Source organism: Ranitomeya variabilis, chromosome 2 (assembly GCF_051348905.1).
Source record: "Ranitomeya variabilis isolate aRanVar5 chromosome 2, aRanVar5.hap1, whole genome shotgun sequence".
NCBI lineage: Eukaryota > Metazoa > Chordata > Amphibia > Anura > Dendrobatidae > Ranitomeya > Ranitomeya variabilis.
The window spans coordinates 992,461,397-992,484,437 of NC_135233.1; the positions used below are offsets into that span (position 1 = coordinate 992,461,397).

The 23,041-nt window shown below is 47.0% G+C and overlaps 1 protein-coding gene across 3 annotated transcripts in view; it reads right to left on the reverse strand.

The window, feature by feature from the left end:
- Positions 1-1,448: 1,448 nt before the first annotated feature.
- YEATS2 (YEATS domain containing 2) overlaps positions 1,449-23,041 on the reverse strand; it is a 122,857-nt gene continuing 101,264 nt past the window's right edge. For all 3 annotated transcript variants that reach the window (XM_077291083.1, XM_077291085.1, XM_077291084.1), the window contains 6 exons: positions 21,270-21,352; positions 20,635-20,836; positions 17,455-17,678; positions 5,605-5,679; positions 5,448-5,521; positions 1,449-1,753 (listed from right to left, as the gene is read on the reverse strand). In XM_077291083.1, coding sequence (XP_077147198.1) covers positions 1,630-1,753; positions 5,448-5,521; positions 5,605-5,679; positions 17,455-17,678; positions 20,635-20,836; positions 21,270-21,352 — 782 coding nt within the window. In that variant the 3' untranslated portion in view covers positions 1,449-1,629. The remainder of the gene's footprint in view (positions 1,754-5,447; positions 5,522-5,604; positions 5,680-17,454; positions 17,679-20,634; positions 20,837-21,269; positions 21,353-23,041) is intronic.

Consider the following 23,041-nt stretch of genomic DNA (forward strand, 5'->3'; position numbering starts at 1 on the left):
GTCTCTTGCTTAATGGTGTTGCAGCCTCTGTGGCCTTTCAGAAAAGGTGTGTATATACTGACAGACCATGTGACACACACACGTGGACTTTATTTCACTAAGCATGTGATTTATAAAGGTAATCGCTTATACCAGAAATTTTTAGTAGCTTCATAGCAAAAGGTGTGACTACATATGCACATGCCGTTTTTTAGTCATTTGATCCCATAAATGTAATTTATGCCTATATTTTTCTTAGACTATTTAGTGCTGATGCATCACACAAATTGGATTAAAACAATAATTAAACACAGGTTATAATGTAGCAAAATAGGTAAAAAGCCAAGGGGGTGAATACTTTTGCAAGCCATTGTATACACACCACTCAGTCACATGCTATATCTGTCTTTGTACTGTTCTCATGTTATCTCCTATGGTACTTTATACATATATATGATGTCCTCTCCTGAAGTTGTCGCCTTTTTCAACTGCTGTATCTTATCTGTTTTTTATTCAGTACAGTTTCTTGATGTATAATATGCACTCTATGAACTTATGACCAGGTTCTCTCTCTTTTTGACATTTAGTTTAGCTTTATATCTGGACCCTTATATGCAATTTTCGGTCACTTGACTATATATTCTACTCTATACATTATGCATACACTATTTTGTGTATTTTTTTTGGATCATGCTTGTAATAATGCTTGTCCCTGGGTGCTCTGTGGGGTAGTCAGAAACTTTGAAACCGCCTCCATAAGCTATGTGGATGCCAAAGATTAGATTTGAGGGCCATATTTCTAACAACAGGGGAGAGAATAGGACCAGTGCCAAGAGTTTCAAGATTAATGGTTTTAAAAAACTTTACTTACAATAAAGCAGGGCCCCCTTTATACTCTCAGTGAGACCCTCTGTGTCTTTGGGGTCCTCCAATCGTATGAGTAAAAAAGTGTAGTGGGAGAGAGGAGTGATGCAGGGAGATTATCCACTGCATGAATATATTTGGATCTGTTTTATATTAAAGCAAAACTCCAGCGCTGGAGTAGTGCCACTGCTACAGTCCAGTGCGGCCAACTTCTGACTGATCGGACGTCAGAGGCAACAGTCATAATTTCTCAATGTCAGTCTAGGAGAGTCTCCTTCTGACTTACATTTGAGTAGTGACTTCTGGATCCCAAGCAAATACTGGAGCAATCTGCAGGTCACAATCTGCTGAAGATGTTAAGAGCAGGGCCAATAATGGAAGATGGCGGCGATTGGTAAGTATGAGATCAAGTGCAGAAAACTAAGAATAGTGGCACCACTCCAGCAGTAAAATAATGCACCACTAAAGTGGTTCATTTTAACAGGTTTAGTTTTTACAGAATACTTACATGTGTGATTCCTACACATTATGAAATAATTTCAGAGACACCTATGGCATAGCCCGAAAACGCCTACATAGGAAGCCACAATAGAAGCAGACAGTAGTCATGAAAGATACCAGAGAAGGGAGTTTATTATTTTACCTCTTGAATAGAAGCGCTCACATATATACATATGTAAATGGGAGTTGTACACCATTATGTTGTGCAAAACAAAAGCACAAAACCGGAAAATAGGAACATATACCTCTACCATACAAAAATATTGCTTGTTCCTGTGTGATTATCTATTTCAATGGCAATGCATCGTCCGCATGAAAAGCTCCCAAATGCCGGTTTGTGAGGAAGTCAAATAAAGGAATATTGCAAATTGCTTGATGAATGTTGGCAACGCTGATTTCTCTTGGTGCTCTGTTCAGGACAAGAACAAAAAAAACAAAAATTAGCATAATCCACAAATGAAGAAAATTAATTGTAAGCATTTTCAACAAGAATTAATCACCGTGCACGATTACTGCTTAGAGACAGACTGACTGAAGGCGATCGCCACAAAGAACATTTATCATCTGTAGATAAATGTCTGATTGCTGGGACACAAGTGATCACTAAAACAGAATAATTGATCCCCCCTGTCCTGCTCAAAGACAGAAATGAGGAGTATGACTAGAGTGGTGGTCGCCCATGCTGCTATAAAGTCTAAGGAGGGCACAAGGAGAAGGTACAGCAAGGAGGCACAGAGGTCACAGAATGGAGGCAGTGAGGGACACTTCTTGACTGTCTGTTAGCCCCATAACAATAAAATAGCGAGGCAGTGAGCACTGACTACACCCCACTCACTGTGACTGTGCAAAAGAAAGCAATTTGTGGGAAGTTTTAGTGACTGTGAGATTCCCATGAATCAATCCTTTGTTTAGATGTTGTAGCGTATAGATGATAAAATGTGCTTTCATAGACAACACCTTGGAAATAAGCTATGTTCAAAGTTAAGCTGTAGCACCCATAGACACAGGCTTGTCTTCTTCAAACCAAAGACAAAACGTTAATTTACCCAGTTGATAGTGGTCAGCTAGACATTAACCCTACAGATGAGACATATGATCATATGCGGACCTGGTTGGAGTTTGCATGTATGAAAATGGGCATCTCTCTGTGATGTTCATATGATTAGGATAAGTGCACATGGTGTCTTTGATAAGTCGGCGAACCTACATTGTTTTTTAAGAAGTTTTAAGAAGATGCTTCCAGAAATTACCAGTGGTGTATTCCCTGATGGTTGTTTACTAATGTTTTTGAGCCGCAGCACTGCGGTTTTTAATTCCATATATACAATGGTGACAATTTCCAAGCAAAAGCAAACAGGTTATTGGACCGGTCACTTCTTTTATCCACTTCACATCTTTCGAAGCCTAAAGCACTTAAAAGTAGTTACAAAAACCATAAATATGCACAGCAATTTTGATTTGACATTGCTGTGCATATGGTAATTATTTTTGGATTTTCAGCGCTTTTTCATATGGGTTGCAGCTGTCGGACCTTCAGCGATCGTAGAGTTATCCCTCATTACATGGCTAGGAGATAACTTGGCACAATTAAACATGACCAAATAATAAGAAATCACTGGACTACTCAACACATTCATAGCAAACCTGCTTTAGCGGAAATTTATAAACTGCGGTTCCTTTTACCATTTTGTAACAATGTAAATGAAACTATGATATATAATGTCCAAGCACTTTTATGTTAAACACAGACCCAGGAGGTGCGTGGTTATGCTGTCGAGCCGAGAGGTTGCACTGGACCATAGCTCCCAACATCCTGATTTATAACCAAAGAAAAAAATCAGCATGATCTCCCCTCCAGGCTGAAGGGCAAGAAGATCCTTCCAGGTTGAGAGAGTTTACTGGTTGGACAAGAAGGCCGCCTCGGTGCCTGCTGATAACTTCCAGCTCACCATTTGCTGAGCAGAAGACAGCGGCCATCTTAGGACTGGGACCTAGTACTGCTCCGTCACTCCGCCACCAAATACCCACGTCACCGGGTGTCCAGGAGATCGGACGCACGTGCAGCCTCTGAATTTGCAGCGGCATACCCTCGTCAATCTTCTGTGTGAGCGGGAGAATGCGACGCCGCTAAGTCCTAGAGCAGTCATACTGGCTTTCACAGTGAAGTGAAGATGAAAAGAGCATGGACCGAAAGAAGGGGGATTCACATGGAACCTAAAGATGGTGCCCCCGCTGGATCAGCATGCAGAAAGAGGTGGTGAGTGTGTAATGGTCTTTCTCCACTCTTCGCCCCAGGGAAAGGACTGGGCGCCATTTCTCCCCTCCGTATTGCACTTTCTGATTCTCTTGTTTCTAGCACGGTCTCAGCAGTTGACAAGGGTCTCTAGTCAGATGGAGGTCAAAATGACCCACAGCAAAAGATCTAGCAGGGAGGAAGGAGGAGATTGAATTTCAGGAAGACACCAGCTCATCTGGTGTGAGGAGACAGAGAGATATTAGTGAAGAGGTGGCAGCCAGAATGGAGCCGTTCACGCACAGGGCGCAAAATACAACATCAAGAAGCCAAAAGCTGGAGGGGAGCATGCAGGGTCCCTCAACTAAGTCACCAACAGGGTTCCAATATGCGGGCCTAAATATGGAGGAGGAAAAGGATGGATCCCCTGAAATGGCTTCCACTTCTCAGGGGTCCCCAGAGGCTGGAAAAAATGAAAAGGGTGCCTTGGGGGACTCTCCATCTTTACTGGGTGTACTTTCCTGGATGTTCTTTAAGCAGTCAATAAGTGTAATACCACTCTTGATACACTGACTGTAGAAGTTTGACAGAGCGCACCACGGCTCTCAGAGACAGAGTAAGCGAGCTAGAAAATGCCCTTCCCCGTCTGTAGAGATATCCAAAGTCATGCACAGGCAGTGGGGGACCTGTTGGCAAGGGCGGAAGACCTAGAAAACTGCCAGAGACACAATATCAGAATAGCAGGGGTTCCGCAGGAGGAGGGGGGTGACCTGGATAGCTTCTTTGAAAAATGGCTACTTGAGACCCTTGGCAAAGAAGTCCTTATGCATTTACTTGCAGTACAAAGCCCTCATAGGGAACCTGCAAGGCCAGGACCAGTGAGTAGACCTCCTCGGACAGTTCTGATTAAAATCCTACATTATAATAGATTGGGATATAATTCTAAAGAAAGCTCGGGAGAACCAGTATATCAGGCTTGGTGGGCAGAAAGTTTCATTCTTCCCGGACTTTTCGGTGGCAGTCCAGCGAAATAGATCTGTTACTGGACATCAAAAGGAAAATCAGAGCATTGGGCCTACAATATTCTATGATTGACACCGCCAAGCTGAGAGTGATTGCCCTTGAAACCACCACATTTTTTGAGGACTCAAAGGATGCCCTCAGATGGTTGAACACTCATGAGCATCAGATCCCGCAGGAGATGAGAGCTGAAAGAGATTGAAGAGGAGAGGCTTTTGGAGGAAGGAATCCTATGTATTTCACCTGCAGGCTTCAAGGTTCATGGTGCCATTCGGCCTGGAACCCGGGTTACCTGGACAGCCCAAGTGTTTCTGTGTTAATTCGGTGCCTAGGTTTTGAGCAGGTTTCTTTTATTTGTAGTAGGGGAGAGGGCTCTGCTCTGGAGTCACCTAAATATAGTATACTGTACGGGATTCTGAAAGTTCTCTGTCCTTAAAGTATGGGTCTAACGGTGAAATTCCAGTCATGGAATATTCGAGTCCGCAAAGACAGCTCCAAAAGGCAAGCAATTATCGAGTACATTAGGAAAATTAACCCTGCTATTATAGGGCTGCAAGAAACGCACATGACCAGGGAATCCACTAGGATGCTAAATAAGTCCTGGTTGGGATGAATGAATCTAAACTATATACTAGGCTATTGATTTAAGCTCTTCTATAAGTAGTGTTAGTTTCGTTATTCACTGTGGGTTATGTAGGTGAGGTCCACCAAGAAACCAGGGTGGGAGGTTGGTTGGGAGATCTTATGGGAGTTTAAGTTGTTGGGATTTTTAGCTTTTTGAACAGCGGTCATGTATGAAGACAAATGTCTTTGTTGATCAGGCAAAGTTTGTAGAAATTAACTAATGTACCTTTTGCGAGAGGTCATCTGATAGCCCACAGCTAAAGCGTCTCGTAGCAAGTCACTGACAAACTGCTGAGTGGCCTGTGGGAATGAAGTAACAAAAATATATTAAGATATTCAAGAATAATCAAAAAGGTGTAAGGCGACCATAATATAAAAATTACCTTCAACATCATTTCTTCAACTGGAGAGGCATACACGTTTTTGTGGACTTCCACAGGTTGTAACGAAACCCCAATCTAAAAATGAAAAGAATTAAGCTTTTGCAGTTGACTAGTTTCTTGGTTATACACAGATATACTGTATTTAGCATTAGTAATGCATCCTGCATCCGACAGCATGATTCCCCTGTTACATCCATTTTGAGTAAGATAATCCCTTTAACAGACATCACGATGATCACTATATACGAGTATATATCTGCTCTCTGCTTCACACCTGACTGCACTTAGTTGTACTTATATTGCATAGCTCAAGTCTGCATAGACTTGAGTCTGCAGTGTGATTCCTCTAAGTGTGTCCTAGAAGTGTGAAGATAACAGTAGAATTAAAACCTGAATTGAACCTGAAGGGAACTGAAGGTAACTGGCCAGTCACTGTAAACAATGTTTCTGTTTATTTACACACTCACCCCTATAATCCTTCACTTTATGCTACCTCCCCTAATCCCTACACCAAGTAAGGAACGGTTTATCTCTGCTTCAATCCTCCCCATCCATCTCACCTCCTCCTCAGAACTGTTCCTTAACATACAATCTTCTGTCTCCAAGCAGAGACAGCCCCCCTCATGCCCTCTCCTGCTCCCACCTGCTAACACTTTCTCTGCTCCTTCTCACTGCTGGTGGTATCTCTCCAAATCCTGGTCCTCCTCACCACATTCCCAGTCATTTCTACCTCCCATCCACGCTCTATCACAAACTTCCGTAACCTCTCTAACCTTATATCCATTCACCCAGCCCCCGCTTCACCAGTCCCACTAACAGGAGCTCTGTGGAACGCTCGCTCTGTCTGTAACAAGCTTTCCTACATCCACGATCTTTTTGTTACTACCAAACTTTCCTTCCTCGCCATCACCGAAACTTGGCTCACCCCTTTTGACACAGCCTCCCCTGCTGCACTCTTACGGTGGCTTCCACCTTTCTCACACACCCCGCCCCAGCAGCAAACATGGCGGAGGAGTTGGTTTTCTCCTGTCAGATAACTGCTCCTTCACCCCAATCCCACTGCCACCCTCCCTTCCTTTGAGGTGCACTCTGTGCGCATCTACTCCCCCTCCAACTGGCTGTCATTTACCGCCCCCCAGGGCCAGCCACCACCTTCTTTGACCAATTCACCACCTGGCTACTTCATTTCCTTTCCGCGGACATCACCACTATCATCATGGGCGACTTCAACATCCCCATTGACACTTCCCTCTCAGCTGCCACTAAACTTCTATCTCTCACTTCCTCCTTCGGCCTCACTCAATGGTCTTCTACAGCCACCCACAAAGATGGTCACACACTGGACCTCATCTTCACCTGCCTCTGCTCCCTATCTAACCTCTCTAACTCACCTCTTCCTCTCTCTGACCACAACTTTCTCACATTCTCTTCCCTCTCCACTCCATGTCTACAAACCCCACCCCACAAACTTTCACACCCTCGCAGAAATCTTAAACATCTTGACCTACATTCATTCTCTGAATCCCTCCTCCATCTCACAGATATAAGTTCCTTACACAATGCGGAGGACACTGCCGCTCTATATAACACCACAATAGCTTTGGAATCTGCTGCCCCACTTACACATACCAAAGCTCGCAAAATCAACAGACAGCCCTGGCACACCAGCCTGACCAGAAAACTGAGGCGAGCTTCCAGGGCTGCTAAGCGCAGATGGAAAAGATCCCACTCCGACGAACACTTCATCGCATTCAAACAGTCCCTCACTACTTTCAAGACCACACTCGCCACAGCTAAACAAACCTACTTCTCATCTCTCATATCCTCCCTGTCTCACAACCCTAAGCAGTTATTCAACACCTTCAATTCTCTCCTCCGTCCCCCAGCACCTCCTCCCTCCCCACTCATCTCAGCTGAAGACTTTGCCTCATTTTTCAAGAGGAAGATTAATAACATCAGAGACAGTTTTGGTCAACAACCCCCAGAGCCCTTCCTCCCAACTTCCCAGCCCTCCACCTCCAAAACCAACTTCTCCACCATTACAGAAGATCAACTCTCCACTCTACTCTCAAGATCGCATCTCACCACCTGTGCACTTGACCCGCTCCCATCCCACTTCATCCCAAACCTCACCACAGTCTTCATCCCAACCCTAACCCATCTCTTCAACCTATCACTAACAACTGGTGTTTTCCCCTCAAGCTTTAAACATGCCTCCATCACACCTATCCTCAAAAAGCCTTCTCTTGACCCATCCTCTGTATCTAGCTATCGCCCTATATCACTTCTCCCCTATGCCTCAAACTACTGGAACACCACGTCTACCTTGAACTGTCCTCCCATCTATCTTCTTGTTCCCTCTTTGACCGCTTACAATCTGGCTTCCGGTCACACCATTCCACTGAAACTGCCCTAACTAAGGTCACCAATGACCTCTTAACCGCCAAGAGCAAGCGACACTACTCTGTCCTCCTCGACCTGTCGGCTGCCTTTGACACAGTGGACCATTCCCTATTATTACAGACCCTCTCATCCCTTGGCATCACAGACTTGGCCCTATCCTGGATCTCATCATACCTAACAGACCGGATATTCAGCGTCTCCCACTCACACACCACCTCCTCACCTCGCCCCCTATCTGTCGGAGTCCCACAAGGTTCAGTCCTAGGGCCCCTGTTCTTCTCTATTTACACCTTTGGCCTGGGACAGCTCATAGAATCTCATGGCATTCAGTATCACCTCTATGCTGATGACACACAGATCTACATCTCTGGACCAGATATCACCTCCCTATTAACCAGAATCCCTCAATTCTTCTCTGCTAGATTTCTGAAACTTAACATGGACAAAACAGAATTCATCATCTTCCCCCCATCTCACGCGACCCCCCCAACGAACCTATCCATTACAGTAAATGGCTGCCCACTCTCCCCAGTCCCACAAGCTCGCTGCCTCGGGGTAATCCTTGACGCTGATCTCTCCTTCAAACCACATATCCAAGCCCTTTCCACTTCATGCCGACTTCAACTCAAATATTTCACAAATCAGTACATTCCTCAACCAAGAATCTGCAAAAATCCTAGTCCATGCCCTCATCATCTTTCGCCTTGACTACTGCAACCTCCTGCTCTGTGGCCTCCCCTCTAACACTCTCGCACCCCTCCAATCTATTCTAAACTCTGCTGCCCGACTAATCCACCTGTCCCCCCGCTATTCCCCAGCCTCTCCCCTCTGTCAATCCCTTCACTGGCTCCCCATTGCCCAGAGACTCCAGTACAAAACCCTAACCATGACGTACAAAGCCATCCACAACCTGTCTCCTCCTTACATCTGTGACCTCGTCTCCCGGTACTTTCCTACACGCAACCTCCGATCCTCACAAGATCTCCTTCTCTACTCCCCTCTTCCCACAATCGTATACAAGATTTCTCTCGCGTATCACCCCTACTCTGGAACTCTCCATTACAACACATCAGACTCTCGCCTACCATCGAAACCTTCAAAAAGAGCCTGAAGACCCACCTCTTCCAACAAGCCTACAACCTGCAGTAACCACCGACCGACCAAACCGCTGCATGACCAGCTCTATCCTCGCCTACTGTATTCTCACCCATCCCTTGTAGATTGTGAGCCTTCACGGGCAGGGTCCTCTCTCCTCCTGTACCAGTTATGACTTGTATTGTTTAAAGGGACACTGTCACCCCCTCCACCCGCTATAAACTAAAAGAGCCACCTTGTGCAGCAGTAGTGCTGCATTCTAACAAGGTGGCTCTTTTAGCTTTTGGTGCATGTATTCCCAAAATAAAGCTTTTTATAACTTCTCCAAAATACCTATCTGTCGCCAGGGAGGCAGGTCCTCACCCCCCTGCTTGAAACGCCACACTGCCGTCACTCAAATCTTCAGGGGCGCCGGGCGCTGCCCCCATCGTGCTGTTTTCGCATGAAATCTGGCGCCTGCGCTGTGTAGTACTGTCTGGTGCAGGCGCAGTGAGCTCTGGCCGTCTGACATCCGATGCAGTCTTGCAGACTGCGCCTGTGCGGCCGCCCTGCTAATGAATCCCAGCCCCGCACTCTGCATAATGCATTACACACTGCAGGGCTGGGATTCAAAAGGTGGGTGGCCGCACTGGCCACACAGGCGCAGTCTGGAAGCCTGGCTGTGACGTCAGAGGGCCAGAGCTCTGCACCAAACAGTACTACACAGCGCAGGCGCCAGATTTCATTCGAAAATAGCGCGATGGGGGCGGCGCCCCTGAAGATTTGAGTGACGCAGTGTGGCGTTTCAAGCAGGGGGGTGAGGACCTGCCTCCATGGCGAAAGACAAGTATTTTGGAGAAGTTATAAAAAATAGGGATTTTTGTGTGTACTCACCGTAAAATCCTTTTCTCCGAGCCACTCATTGGGGGACACAGGACCATGGGTTATGCTGCTGTCACTAGGAGGCTGACACTAAGCTGAGACAAAAAAAGGTTAGCTCCTCCCCTGCAGTATACACCCTCGTACTGGCTTCCAGACACCCAGTTCAGTGCAAAAGCAGTAGGATAGAAACAATATAACAAGTAATATTAGAATATAACATGTCAAACAAACAGTCAAGATCAAAAACAAGATCACGAGCCGAAAAGGCCACCAGGGTGGGTGCTGTGTCCCCCAATGAGTGGCTCGGAGAAAAGGATTTTACGGTGAGTACACACAAAAATCCCTATTTCTCCTTCGCCTCATTGGGGGACACAGGACCATGGGACGTCCCAAAGCAGTCCCTGGGAGGGAAACAATACAACCAAATACCTCCGTGTACCATCTGACTACAGGTGCGCAACGGCCGCTTGCAGGATACGCCTGCCAAGGGCCGCGTCTGCAGAGGAGTGAATGTGGACATTGTAATGTTTCGTGAAGGTATGCAGGCTAGACCACGTTGCGGCCTTGCAAACCTGCTCCGCTGTAGCCTGGTGCCGGATGGCCCAGGAAGCACCCATCGACCGAGTGGAATGAGCTCTAATCCCCGCCGGGATAGGACTGCCTCTGACCCGATAGGATTCCTGGATAGCAGATCGAATCCATCTGGCTATCGTGGATTTTGACGCAGCCAAACCCTTTCTGTGACCCTCCGGGAGCACGAAAAGGGCGTCCGATTTTCTGAAGTGAGCCGTTCTGGAGATGTATCTCCTGAGGGCCCTAACCACGTCCAGAGTATGGAGAGCCTTCTCGACTCTATGTTTGGGCTGTGGGCAAAAGGAGGGAAGAATGATGTCCTCATTGAGGTGGAAAGAAGAGACCACCTTTGGAAGAAACGCCGGAGAAGGACGTAGGACTACCTTGTCCTGATGAAAGGCAAGGAAAGGAGCCCGGCAGGATAAAGCGGCGAGCTCTGAAACCCTTCTGATGGACGTCACCGCTACCAGGAAGGCAACCTTCCAAGAGAGGACCGAGAGCGGAACGTCTTGAAGGGGTTCGAACGGAGGTTCCTGAAGGACCCCTAGGACCAAGTTGAGATCCCAGGTCTCCAGTGGCATCCTGTAGGGAGGAACCACATGGGAGACTCCCTGGATGAAAGTCTTGACCTGAAGGTTGGTGGCGATCCTACGCTGGAAAAGCACGGATAACGCTGAGATCTGACCTTTGAGGGAACTCAGGGCCAAACCGGAGTCCAGACCAGCCTGAAGGAAATTCAAGATGCAAGGGATAGAGAAAACAAGAGGAGGGAGACCCCGGAGCCTACACCATGAGAAGAAGGATTTCCAGACGCGGTGGTAGATGGAGGCGGAAGACGCCTTGCGAGCACTTAACATGGTGGGGATGACCTGCTGAGAGAAACCGGCACGAGTTAGAACCCAGGTTTCAACAGCCACGCCGTTAAACGTAGGGCCCCTGAGCTCTGATGGTAAATCGGTCCTTGGCGAAGCAGGTCTGGGCGGTCTGGCAACCGCAAGGGAACGTCGGCTACGAGCTGAACGAGCTCCGCGTACCAAGCGCGACGAGGCCAGTCTGGGGCGACCAGAATGACTGGAACTCCCTCCGTCTTGATCTTTCGGATCACCTTCGGCAGTAAGGGAAGGGGAGGGAACACGTATGGGAGCTGAAAATGATGCCACGGAGAAATCAGCGCGTCCACTCCTATGGCCTGGGGATCCCGAGATCGAGCAATGAAGTTGTGGACTTTGGCGTTCAATCTGGATGCCATCAGATCCACGTCCGGGGTCCCCCAGCGAAGACAGATCTGGTGAAAAACCTCTGGGTGGAGTTCCCACTCCCCCGAGGCAAGGCCCTGGCGGCTCAGGAAGTCCGCCGCCCAATTCTCGACTCCCGGAATGTACACCGCAGAGATGATGGAATGGTTGGTTTCGGCCCAACGAAGGATGAGGGAGACTTCCTGCATCGCCGCCCTGCTGCGGGTACCCCCCTGGTGGTTGATGTAAGCCACCGCCGTGACATTGTCGGATTGGACTCGTACTGGGTGACCCGCGAGCAGGGGGTGAAAGCGACTCAGAGCAAGTCTGATAGCACGAATCTCCAGGATGTTGATGGGGAGTTTGGATTCCCGAACTGTCCAGAGGCCCTGGGCAGAGTGGTGGAGGAACACCGCCCCCCAGCCAAGAAGACTGGCGTCGGTAGTTACCACTAACCAGCGGATCGGGAGGAAGGACTTCCCCCGGAGAAGAGATGGGCCCAGGGTCCACCATACGAGAGATTGTCTGACCCGCGGGGACAGGGGACAAGGGCGGTCGAGAGAAGAGATACTCCTGTCCCAGTTGTCCAGCAAAGCCTGTTGCAAGGGACGGAGATGGAGTTGAGCAAAAGGAACTGCTTCGATTGCTGCAACCATCTTTCCCAGGATCTTCATGGCGAACCGAATGGTTCGCGGGCGAGGATGACAGAGCGTTTGGGCTCCTTGCTGAAGTGCTTGGGCCTTGGACCGAGGAAGCAAGACCAGCCCCCTCGAAGTGTCCAGGATCATTCCCAGAAAGGAGATCCGACGGGCAGGAACGGGAGAGGACTTGTCCCAGTTGATCAACCAACCTAGGCGCGAAAGAGAATCCAGGGTAATGTGGACGCTGGACTCGCAGGCTTGAAAAGACGGGCCCTTTATGAGGAGATCGTCTAAGTAAGGTAACACGACGACTCCTCGAGAATGAAGGATGGCCATGACAGCCGCCATGACCTTGGTAAATACCCTGGGCGCCGTGGCGAGACCGAAGGGTAAGGCCGTGAACTGGAAGTGATCCTCCAGAATGGCAAAGCGGAGGAACCTCTGATGAGACGGGAAAATCGGGATGTGAAGATAGGCATCTTTGATGTCTATCGAGGCCAGAAATTCCCCTCTTTCCATCGAAGAGATGACCGATCTGAGCGATTCCATCCTGAAGCGCCGGACTCTTACGCACTTGTTCAGGAGCTTCAGATCCAGAATGGGCCGCACTTTTCCGTCCTTCTTTGGCACGACGAAGAGGTTTGAGTAGAAACCTTTGAACCTCTCGTGTTCCGGGACCGGGACAATGACCCCGCTCTGGCGGAGGATGTGAATGGCGCAAAGAAGGGCGCGAGTCTGAGTTGCCGAACTGGGAAGACGAGAGGGGAAAAACCGAGTTGGAGGAGGAGAGGAGAACTCTATCTTGTAGCCAGACGATACCAGATCCCTGACCCATTCGTCGTGCACGACAGAGAGCCAGGCTTGCTGAAAAAAGAGTAGGCGTCCTCCTATTCTGATGGTATCGACTGGCACCGTTCCCGAGTCATTGAGACGGGAATCTGGGAGGTCTGGAACCTCGGGTTCTGGGCTGCCTCGGTTTCCCGCGCCAGGAAGGATTCGGCCTGAAGGAGGGACGAGTGTCTCTGTCAGTGCGAGAGGAACGGTCTGATCTGGAAAGCCCAGAGGGATTGGACCAGGCTGGGCTGGTACGAAAAGGCCGAAAACGAAAGTAAGGCTGGCGCTGGAAAGCCGCCTTGGGCCTCTGTTGGGGAAGGAACTTGCTCTTTCCCCCTGTCGTGTCGGAAATAAGCTGGTCAAGCTTTTCGCCGAAAAGACGCCCGCTTTGAAAAGGGAGGGAGATCAGAGATTTCTTAGAGGAGGAGTCTGCGCGCCACTCCCTGAGCCAAAGAGCCCTTCTGATAGCAATGGCGTTGGAAGCCGCCGATGCTGCGCAATTCGCCGCGTCGAGGGAAGCGAACATCACGTAATCGCTAGCCATGGCTAACTGCTTAGCTAGGTCTGCCATCTCAGACGGGAGGTCCTGTTCATTAATGGATTTCGCCAGAGCATCCGCCCAGGAAACCATAGCCTTGGTCACCCAAGCCGCGGCGAAGGAGGGGGCCAGGGAAGAGCCAGAGGCTTCATACACTGAACGAGCTAGAGAGTCTAGCTGGCGTTCAGTGGGACTCTTAATTGAAGCGCCCTCCGGAACTGAAAGAAGCGTTTTGGAAGCTAGGCGAGAGACCGGCGGATCTACTAAAGGGGGATCCGTCCAGTCTTTCACGAGATCCGCTGAAAAGGGATACTTTGATACCAGGTCCTTCTTACCCGTGAAACGCTTATCTGGATGCTCCCTGTGACGCCTGACTATATCCAGAAAAGCTGGATGAGAGGCAAAAGATTTGTGGGAACGTTTGGATCTGGTAAAAGAGACCGCGTGTTCCGGAGCGGAATTAGCGTCATCATCCACCTTAACCCTGCTGTTCTGTTTAGATTTCACATACACTTGTACTGTTCCCGGTCATTTTTGACCGTCCTTATAAAATAATCATTTTTAGCTAATCTAAGTGGTTTTTTTAAACAGTTTTTGCACTATTATATTGCTTGTGAAGATGGTTGTTCAAATACCAGAAAAAAAAATAAATACAAAGCTTGTTTTATATTTTTTTTATATCCAAAAGGGAACATGGTATTTTTTCGATTTTTGTAAAAATTGATTATTTTTGCAGATAAAAAAAAAATCTTGATCTAAATGTTAACTATAAGTAATAATATCAAACATTATGTAGATATACTTTTTTCAAAGGCAAAAAAAAAAAAAAAAAGCTTTTTTCTCTATAAAATGGCAAAAAACGTTGTTTTTTATACACTTATACTGTTCCCGGTCATTTTTGACCGGACCTAACAAAGTTGTGATTTGTACCTAATTCAAGTGTTATTTGATTACCTGTTGCATTGTTTTACTGTATGTGAACATGGTTTTCAATAATCAGATGAAAAATTAAATCAAAAACTTATTTTTTGAATCAAATAAATTAACATTTATGTACAGTGTAATACTGTACAACCAGCAAACACATGGAAAATCAGAAAATCATGATTTACAATATGAAATGTTGACAACTGAATGGAACTAGATCTATATGAACAGCAGGGTAAATAAAAACCAGTGAAATAAATTGCGCATAGCTATACTGGAAGCGAATCCGTCGGCTGTATCGCAACTTGAAAATGTTGGTATGTGTAAATCTGTTCTGACCAAAAGTAGTCAGATACATTGATAAATAGTAGTAGATGCAATATATAGTTCAAAATGAGGTGATAGCACCTTTATTTTTGTCAAAAATTGTCTGGAGAGCTGAATAAAGGCCTATCGGTCATTTTTGACCGAACAGTACAAGTGTAAAAAAAATTGTACCAAATAAAGTAAACAAAAATTAAAAAAAAAAAAAAATTCCCACAGAGAGTACCCCCCTAATGACGAAAAGTCAGGGAGCCTCAAGTCTCAGAATCACACGCTGAATTTTTATAACATTATAGAATTTCAAAAACGGTCATTTTTGACCTAACAGAACAGCAGGGTTAAGTGTGTGATTGACAGCTACAATGAGGGAGTCAACCGTAGCTCTGAACTCCGGAGCCTCCGGGTCCAATGATACCTCGGACTCATGTTCAGAGTCGTGAACGCTGTGAGCCCCCAAAGAGGGTGAGCGAGAGGTGGAGCTGGCAGAGTCTGAGCGGCGAGGAGAGCGCTCAGGAGAGGTAGTGCGAATCCGTTTTCTGGATGACCGAGCCTCTTTAAGTGGAGAGCGGCCCCTGCTGGCCGACGATTCCCCTGCTATGAAGGGATCTCCTAACGCCTGTAGTGGATTACCCCGAACCCCGGGAGGATTTTGAATGGATTTGATGGCGTTGGCTAAAAAATCCACGGACTGCGAGAGTGAAGCGACCCACGGGGGGGGGCTAGGTACGCCAGAGTCGCTGGCGGTGGAGGGCTCCTGGGCACATGGGGCATCGCAGGCAGAGCAGAGGGGAGAACTTTGAGGCTTAGGAAGTGGGGCCTGGCAGGAGGTACACGCAGAAAAAAAGGTCGTATGTACTTTAGATAGTTTTTTAGACCTTGACTGCGACATGATTCTAATGCAGAAAGAGGCCACAGGGACTATAAACTGGCCTGGGAAGCAGAGGGAGACGCTGCAGGGAGAAGCTGACGATGTCTCCTTACCCCGGTCCTGTGTCCCGCTGTCCTGGGAAGCCGAACTGAGAAGCCTGAGATAGGAAACTGGCTGCACGTGGGCGCTGTGACACCGAGGTGCGTCCGAGCAGGAGCTGCAGCATGTAGTGTGAAGATGGCCGCCGAGATCAGGAAGGAGATCTCGTCGGCTGCGAGAAGCGCCAGGGACCGGGGGCGGCGCCGCCGATGACGCGCAGGAGTGGGCGGAGCCTATCGGCAGCGACCAGCGGCTATGCCGAAGCCGGGAGCTAAATTTGCGGCCTCGGCCCGGCGCGCGGCCGCAAAGTGCCGACGTTACAGGCCACCGATAGTGCGCTACAGCCCCTAATGTGCCCTGCTTAGGAGGAGCCCTCCGGACCGCCGGCGACCCCCCCCATCCCCCACGAGACACTTACCCGAGGAGGTGAGAGGAGCCTTAGGATGGCTGGGACGGTGCAGGGGATGGGAAGCCTCCATCCACCAGCCCCAGATGGGGGAGTGGAGAGGAACCGTCCACCACCTGAGTCACACGGAACATTGGTGATGCAGTGTGGTCTGCGCGGACGCCACGGGGATAGGGCCACTGTACAGCCGAGGGTAGAACCTGGTGGACAGGGCAGATGTCCGGCAATAAAAAGGCCTGGCTGCAGAGGAGGATACTGGAGGTAAAACACCAGTGCTCCTCTGTACAACATGGGGAGATCGGCGCCCCTTTTAGGGAAAAAACCGTCGCCCAAAAATGGTCAGCTCAGGCAGTGGCTCCCACGTCGCAGGAGAGGATACGGAGAGGTGAAACTCCCGTGCTCGCCTGTTGTTGGTTCGGGGGAGATCGGACCTCGAAAGAATCCGTCGCCCCCTTCGTCCGGAATGGATTAAAAAGAAAAAATCCGTGAGAATAAAAATCAGTGTGCCTCCTACGGACACTAAACTTGAACTGGGTGTCTGGAAGCCAGTACGAGGGTGTATACTGCAGGGGAGGAGCTAACCTTTTTTTGTCTCAGCTTAGTGTCAGCCTCCTAGTGACAGCAGCATAACCCATGGTCCTGTGTCCCCCAATGAGGCGAAGGAGAAAGCTTTATTTTGGGAATACATGCACCAAAAACTAAAAGAGCCACCTTGTTAGAATGCAGCATTACTGCTGCACAAGGTGGCTCTTTTAGTTTATAACGGCTGGAGGGGGTGACAGTGTCCCTTTAAGATTATTGTTCTTGTTTTTATTATGTATACCCCCCCTTACATGTAAAGCGCCATTGAATAAATGGCGCTATAACAATAAATAATAATATTATATATATATATATATATATATATATATATATATATATATATATATATATATATATATTTATTTATTTTTTTCTCATTTTTACTGAAATGCTGTATAAAATGGGAAAGATCGTCAAGCGGTTTCTGATTTTTTTTCCTAAATCAGCAGTAATAAATCTGTTACCTCTTGAGCGGTGTCCCTTATAAACTCGCACGATAAGCTGGGGGTCAAGTAAAATTTGACATCTTCTCCTTCCTCCTTTTCCTTCTTAATCTGAGGTTTGTGCTCTACCTCTGTGCTGAGGATATCAACATCATCTTCCACTTCTTTCTCCTTTTGAAGAACCTTCTCTAGTTCATCCATTTTTCTACAGAGAGTGTTGGGAGAGGAGTAGGAGGAGGGTAAAGCTGAAAGGTAAAGAGAAGGCATAAATACTTGGAATTATAGATATATGAAATAGGGTTGAGCGAAACGGGTCGACCATTTTCAGAAGTCGAGGGTGAGTATATTCCTATTAGGTATATACTCACCCTCGTACGTGCCCTGCTTCTTTCCGGCAGCCTTCCTTCTTAAGAATGAACGCGTGAAGGACCTTCCGATGACGTCACGGCTTTGTGATTGGTCGCGGCGGCCCACGTGACCGCTCAGTGACCAATCACAAGCCGTGACCTAATTCTCATGTACCTGAGAACCAGAACAGGACCTGAGAATAACGTCACCGGCTTGTGATTGGTCGCTCAGCGGTCACGTGGGCCGCCGCGACCAATCACAAGCCGTGAAGCATTCGAAAGGTCTTTCAAGCGCCATTTTTAGGAACGGAAGATGGCGGTTACTACCAGGGCGCGTCAGAGTGTGAGTATATCAATTTTTTTTATTTTAATTCTTTATTTTACACGTAAATATGGATCCCAGGGCCTGAAGGAGAGTTTCCTCTCCTTCAGACCCTGGGAACCATAGTATCCCATTGCACTGCATTGGGTTTCGCGTTTCGGCCGACCCCGACTTTTTTATAGGATCGGCCGATTTCACTCGACCCGACTTTTGAGAAAGTCGGGTTTCGTGAAACCCGACCCGATCCTATAAAAATAAAAGTCGCTCAACCCTAATATGAAACTTATATTCTCTGCCTCGTGCAGGGCCATAATGGGCAAGGAATGACCCAGGGATCCCAAGAAGGGAAGTGTTGTCTCTGCATGCGCTGCACTTGGCATAACACATTGTACTAGTTTAGCAAAATGTTTTTTAACCTTTAAATATGTCACATGGGTGTCGGATGAGTATGAAATGGGTACAGGAGCTGCGGGTGCAATTACCCACTACCGCCCCTGTGACTGACTGCAGATTGCCAATGGGTTTACGGTGGAAGATGGGGGGACTCTTCGTACTCCTATGAAGCAGTCACAAATCTGTACAGTCACATTATTCTGAGGTACTGAAGAATTGTAATGCGTCACAAAGGCAATCTAATGACTGTAGGCTCAAGCTCCCAAAGGGAAAGAGGAGCTATATATATATATATATAAATATTGAAAATTAAAAAAGTTGGCCACCTTTAGGAAAGTTTTTTTTTTTATGCATGCATTTTGAGTAAAAAATTACCGTATATACTCGAGTATAAGCCGACCCCCCCAATTTTGCCACAAAAAACTGGGAAAACTTAATGACTCGAGTATAAGCCTAGGGTGGGAAATGCAGCAGCTACCGGTAAATGTCAAAAGTAAAAATAGATACCAATAAAAGTAAAATTAATTGAGACATCAGTAGGTTAAGTGTTTTTGAATATCCATATTGAATCAGGAGCCCCATATAATGCTCCATAAAGTTTATGATGGCCCCATAAGATGCTCCATATTGAAATATGCCCCATATAATCCTGCATAAAGGTTAATAATGGCCCCATAAGATGCTCCATAGACACATTTGCCCAATATAATGCTGCACAAATGTTGATTATGGCCCCATAAGATGCTCCATACAGACATTTGCCCCATATAGTGCTGCACAAACGTTATGGCCCCATACAGACACTTGCCCCATATAGTGCTGCACAAACGTTATGGCCCCATACAGACACTTGCCCCATATAGTGCTGCACAAACGTTATGGCCCCACAAGATGCTCCATACAGACACTTGCCCCATTTGCTGTTGCTGGGATTTAAAAAAAATAAATCACATACTCACCTCTCCGTCGCTCAGGCCCCCGGCACTTTCAATATTCACCTGCTCCTTGTTCCGGCGCCGCTCCATCTTCAGCGTCTTCTGCACTGACCTGACGTTCAGGCAGAGGGCACGCACTATCCACGTCATCGCGCCCTCTGACCTGAGCGTCACTGCAGAAGACGCTGAAGACGGAGCAGCGCCCGGAACGAGGAGCAGGTGAATATCGCGCAGCGCTCCCCCTCCCCATTATACTTACCTGCTCCTGGCGCGGTCCCTGCAGGTCCCTGGCTTCCCGGCGCCGCAGCTTCTTGCTGTACTGAGCGTTCACCGTTACCGCTCATTACAGTAATGAATATGCAGCTCCACCCCTATGGGAGGTGGAGCAGCATATTCATTACTGTAATGAGCGGTACCATGTGACAGCTCAGTACAGGAAGAAGCTGGGGCGCCGGGAAGCCAGGGACCTGCAGGGACCGCGCCAGGAGTAGGCGAGTATAATTAGACAGCCCCCGCTCCCCCTCCCCCTGGGTATGACTTGAGTATAAGCCGAGAGGGGGACTTTCCATTTCCAAAAAATGGGCTGAAAATCTCGGCTTATACTCGAGTATATACGGCACCTTTTGGCTTTTACATGCGCTTTTATTTCCCTGTACATTCAACTTTAAAAGTGGTATTAGATCATAAATAACCCGAGAGGAGCCCAGAGAAAGGGTGCATTCAGACGTCCATACAAATTAGTCAGAGATGAGAGCACAATGCACCGACTGGCCACAGGTCTACAGACAAGAGTGGACAGCTTCATATACTTCTATGAAACGGTCACGCTCGGGTCGGTAGGCCCGTGGCCAGTCCGTGAATCGTGGTCCCATCTTTGACCAATTTGTATGGACGTCTGAATGCGCCCAAAGACAGATAAAAAAACCCTTTCCTGTAAGACTGTCAGGACGAGCTTCCTGATGGAGATGTAATTAGAGGTCGGCCACCTAGCCTTGTTAGTGAAGCTTCCCTGACACTGACCAGCACTTCTGCCTACAATGACTGCTTGTAGAGGACAATGTGACCAGACCTGTCCATCGGACTCTGCCATTTGTGAGCAAGTTATACCATTCTCTGTATGATGGTGACGTTGGGCAGGCACTGCTCTAGTATCACATATACACAGCCACACAACCCAGCTCCTACTAATAAAAGCCCCACTTGCCTGCCTCATTATCTATACGAGTCAGCACGTCTTCAAACGATTCCCGCTCATCAGTAGCAGTCTCAGGATCCGGAGGAGTGTAACCATGATTTCGACACCAATGTACAATTTCCTTTGTCTTCAGTGGAGCAAAATTACCAAATTTTGCTTGTTTTTCTATGATTTCAAGTAGCTTCTTTTTCATAGCTATCGCTCGTTGCCACTAAATCAAGGATATAAAATGTGTGAAATAAATAAAAGAGGATAGAAATTCACTTCTGAACCTCATTTCTCTATGTTGCGATGTTTAATCAGATAGCGAATGAAGAACTGGTTACAGGGGAATATTATTCTATAATGATATAACATTAATTCCTCAGCACTTTACAGATATCATCATCGCTGTCCCCATTGGGGCTCACAATCTGCGTTCCCCATCAGTCTGTCTTTGGAGTGTGGGAGGAAACCCATGCAAACACGAGAAGAACATACAAAATTGCTTGGTTTGACATGTACTGTCTACCGGTCCACAGTACGGCACTGTAAGGACTCTACATGCCAAGGAGCACAGTGCAGGAAAATGGACGTATCCATCAATGACAATAGGGTCCACCTTCACGAGGTTAAGTGATAAAAACAAAATAGATTGAAAATACCTCAGACGCTCTCCTTTTTCCAATGTTCCAACTATAATATTGATCCAGTGACCTTGCACAAAATGTGTTGCTGCCATCTTCATCTATGGAAAATGAGAAAGAAAGCAGAGATCTTTAATTGTTTGTAAGTAATGATTTACGTTGGTTACGGAGAAGGAATCTTTCGCCAGATTTAAAATTGCTTTTTAGGCTGCTTTCACACATCAGTTTTTTTGCCGTCAAGCTCAATCCGGCGATTTTTTTTCCATCGCAAATTGTGAAAAACTGATGAGACGGATCCATTCTTTAGTAGAGAGAGGGAGGGAGAGGGAGAGAGACCCCAGAATGGAAAATGCATTATTTGTTTAAAAAAACGGAATCCTTCGCCAAATTCCATCATTTGACGGATCCGCGGCCATAGGGTTCCATTTTGGCAAACGACGGACGGCAATGGATCCGTCGCTGCCCATATTTTCAAAGAAAAAACATTCCTATGTCCGTTTTCTACGGCCGCCGGAAAACGAATTTTCGACGGATCAAGCAAAAAACGGATGAAACGTGAGGCCATCCGTCGCTAATACAAGTCTATTAGCAAATTCACGGGATTGTGCCTGCCAGCAAAAAACTGATGTGTGAAAACAGCCTTAATGCACAATAAATTAGTATTTTTGAGGAGTAGTGCTTAACAGAGTAGGAGTACACGACTTACAATAGCCGAAAGTTGTAATAGAAACTGTATGCATACATAATGTTAAGAACTCGCTATTTATACATAGAAATATTAAAGGGGGTGATCCGATACCTGAAATGTCCTTACTAAATATGTATCGTTACATCATAACCACTTTTGCAATTAACTTGCAAAATACACTACATTTCACAAATGTGTTTCTTTTTTTTGACCTCATTTCCTGTTACGTTTCGTTTGAAAGGAGTTTCAAACATAATATCACAGGAAACTGGGGCTGCACTCGCCTTCCTGCAGCGTCTTTTGCCCCTCCTGGAACAGGATGTAATCAGGTGGCAGCAGTGCAGTTACTTACATCACCACCCTCTGAAAATGTCTATGATCCATGGTGGGAAAAGCTATGGGAGAGGAGAGTGCAGCGCTGGCAATCTGCTTCTATTTCCGCCTACACATCGTCCAACTGTGAAACAATAGGTCCTCATACATGCCGGAATGTGCCGATTAGACGAACATGCTCTTGCTCAAATGTCAATAGAGCGAGGCAAGCACATAGAGTTGGAATGTGACCAGAAGAACGCAAATCGCATACCCGCCTGCTCTCACCGACAACACCAGAGAAGCCTGACCGCCAGCAGTGCACGCGCTGTAAGGTTTCAAAAGTCTGCAGTCACAAAGTGTGACTGCTGACTTTCATCAGAAGACTGGAACCCCTTTAAAGAATTATTATCTTCATCTTTGTGATGAAGGAATAAAGCAGTAATTTCATATAATTTCTGCGTATGTGCTGAATCATCTTTTACTAGTTGGTGGAATATTATCTGGTGGTCACTGGAAGATCAGCTCCCGACATATAAGTATCTATAGTGGAGTAACCAGTGGGAAGTCCTCTTATATTTCAGGGGTGGGCAATTAACTTTCCTGATGGGGCCACATGAGAGACCGAAACTGTTGAGGATGACAGGACCAATAAGTTGATTCTGTTCAATATTATGATTAACATTTTATAATCATTTCATTGCTTATTATTGAGCCGATCAAAACCATATAATTTACTGATTTTTATAGTTTATAAAAAAACAGTAAAAATCATTGTGCATCTATGATG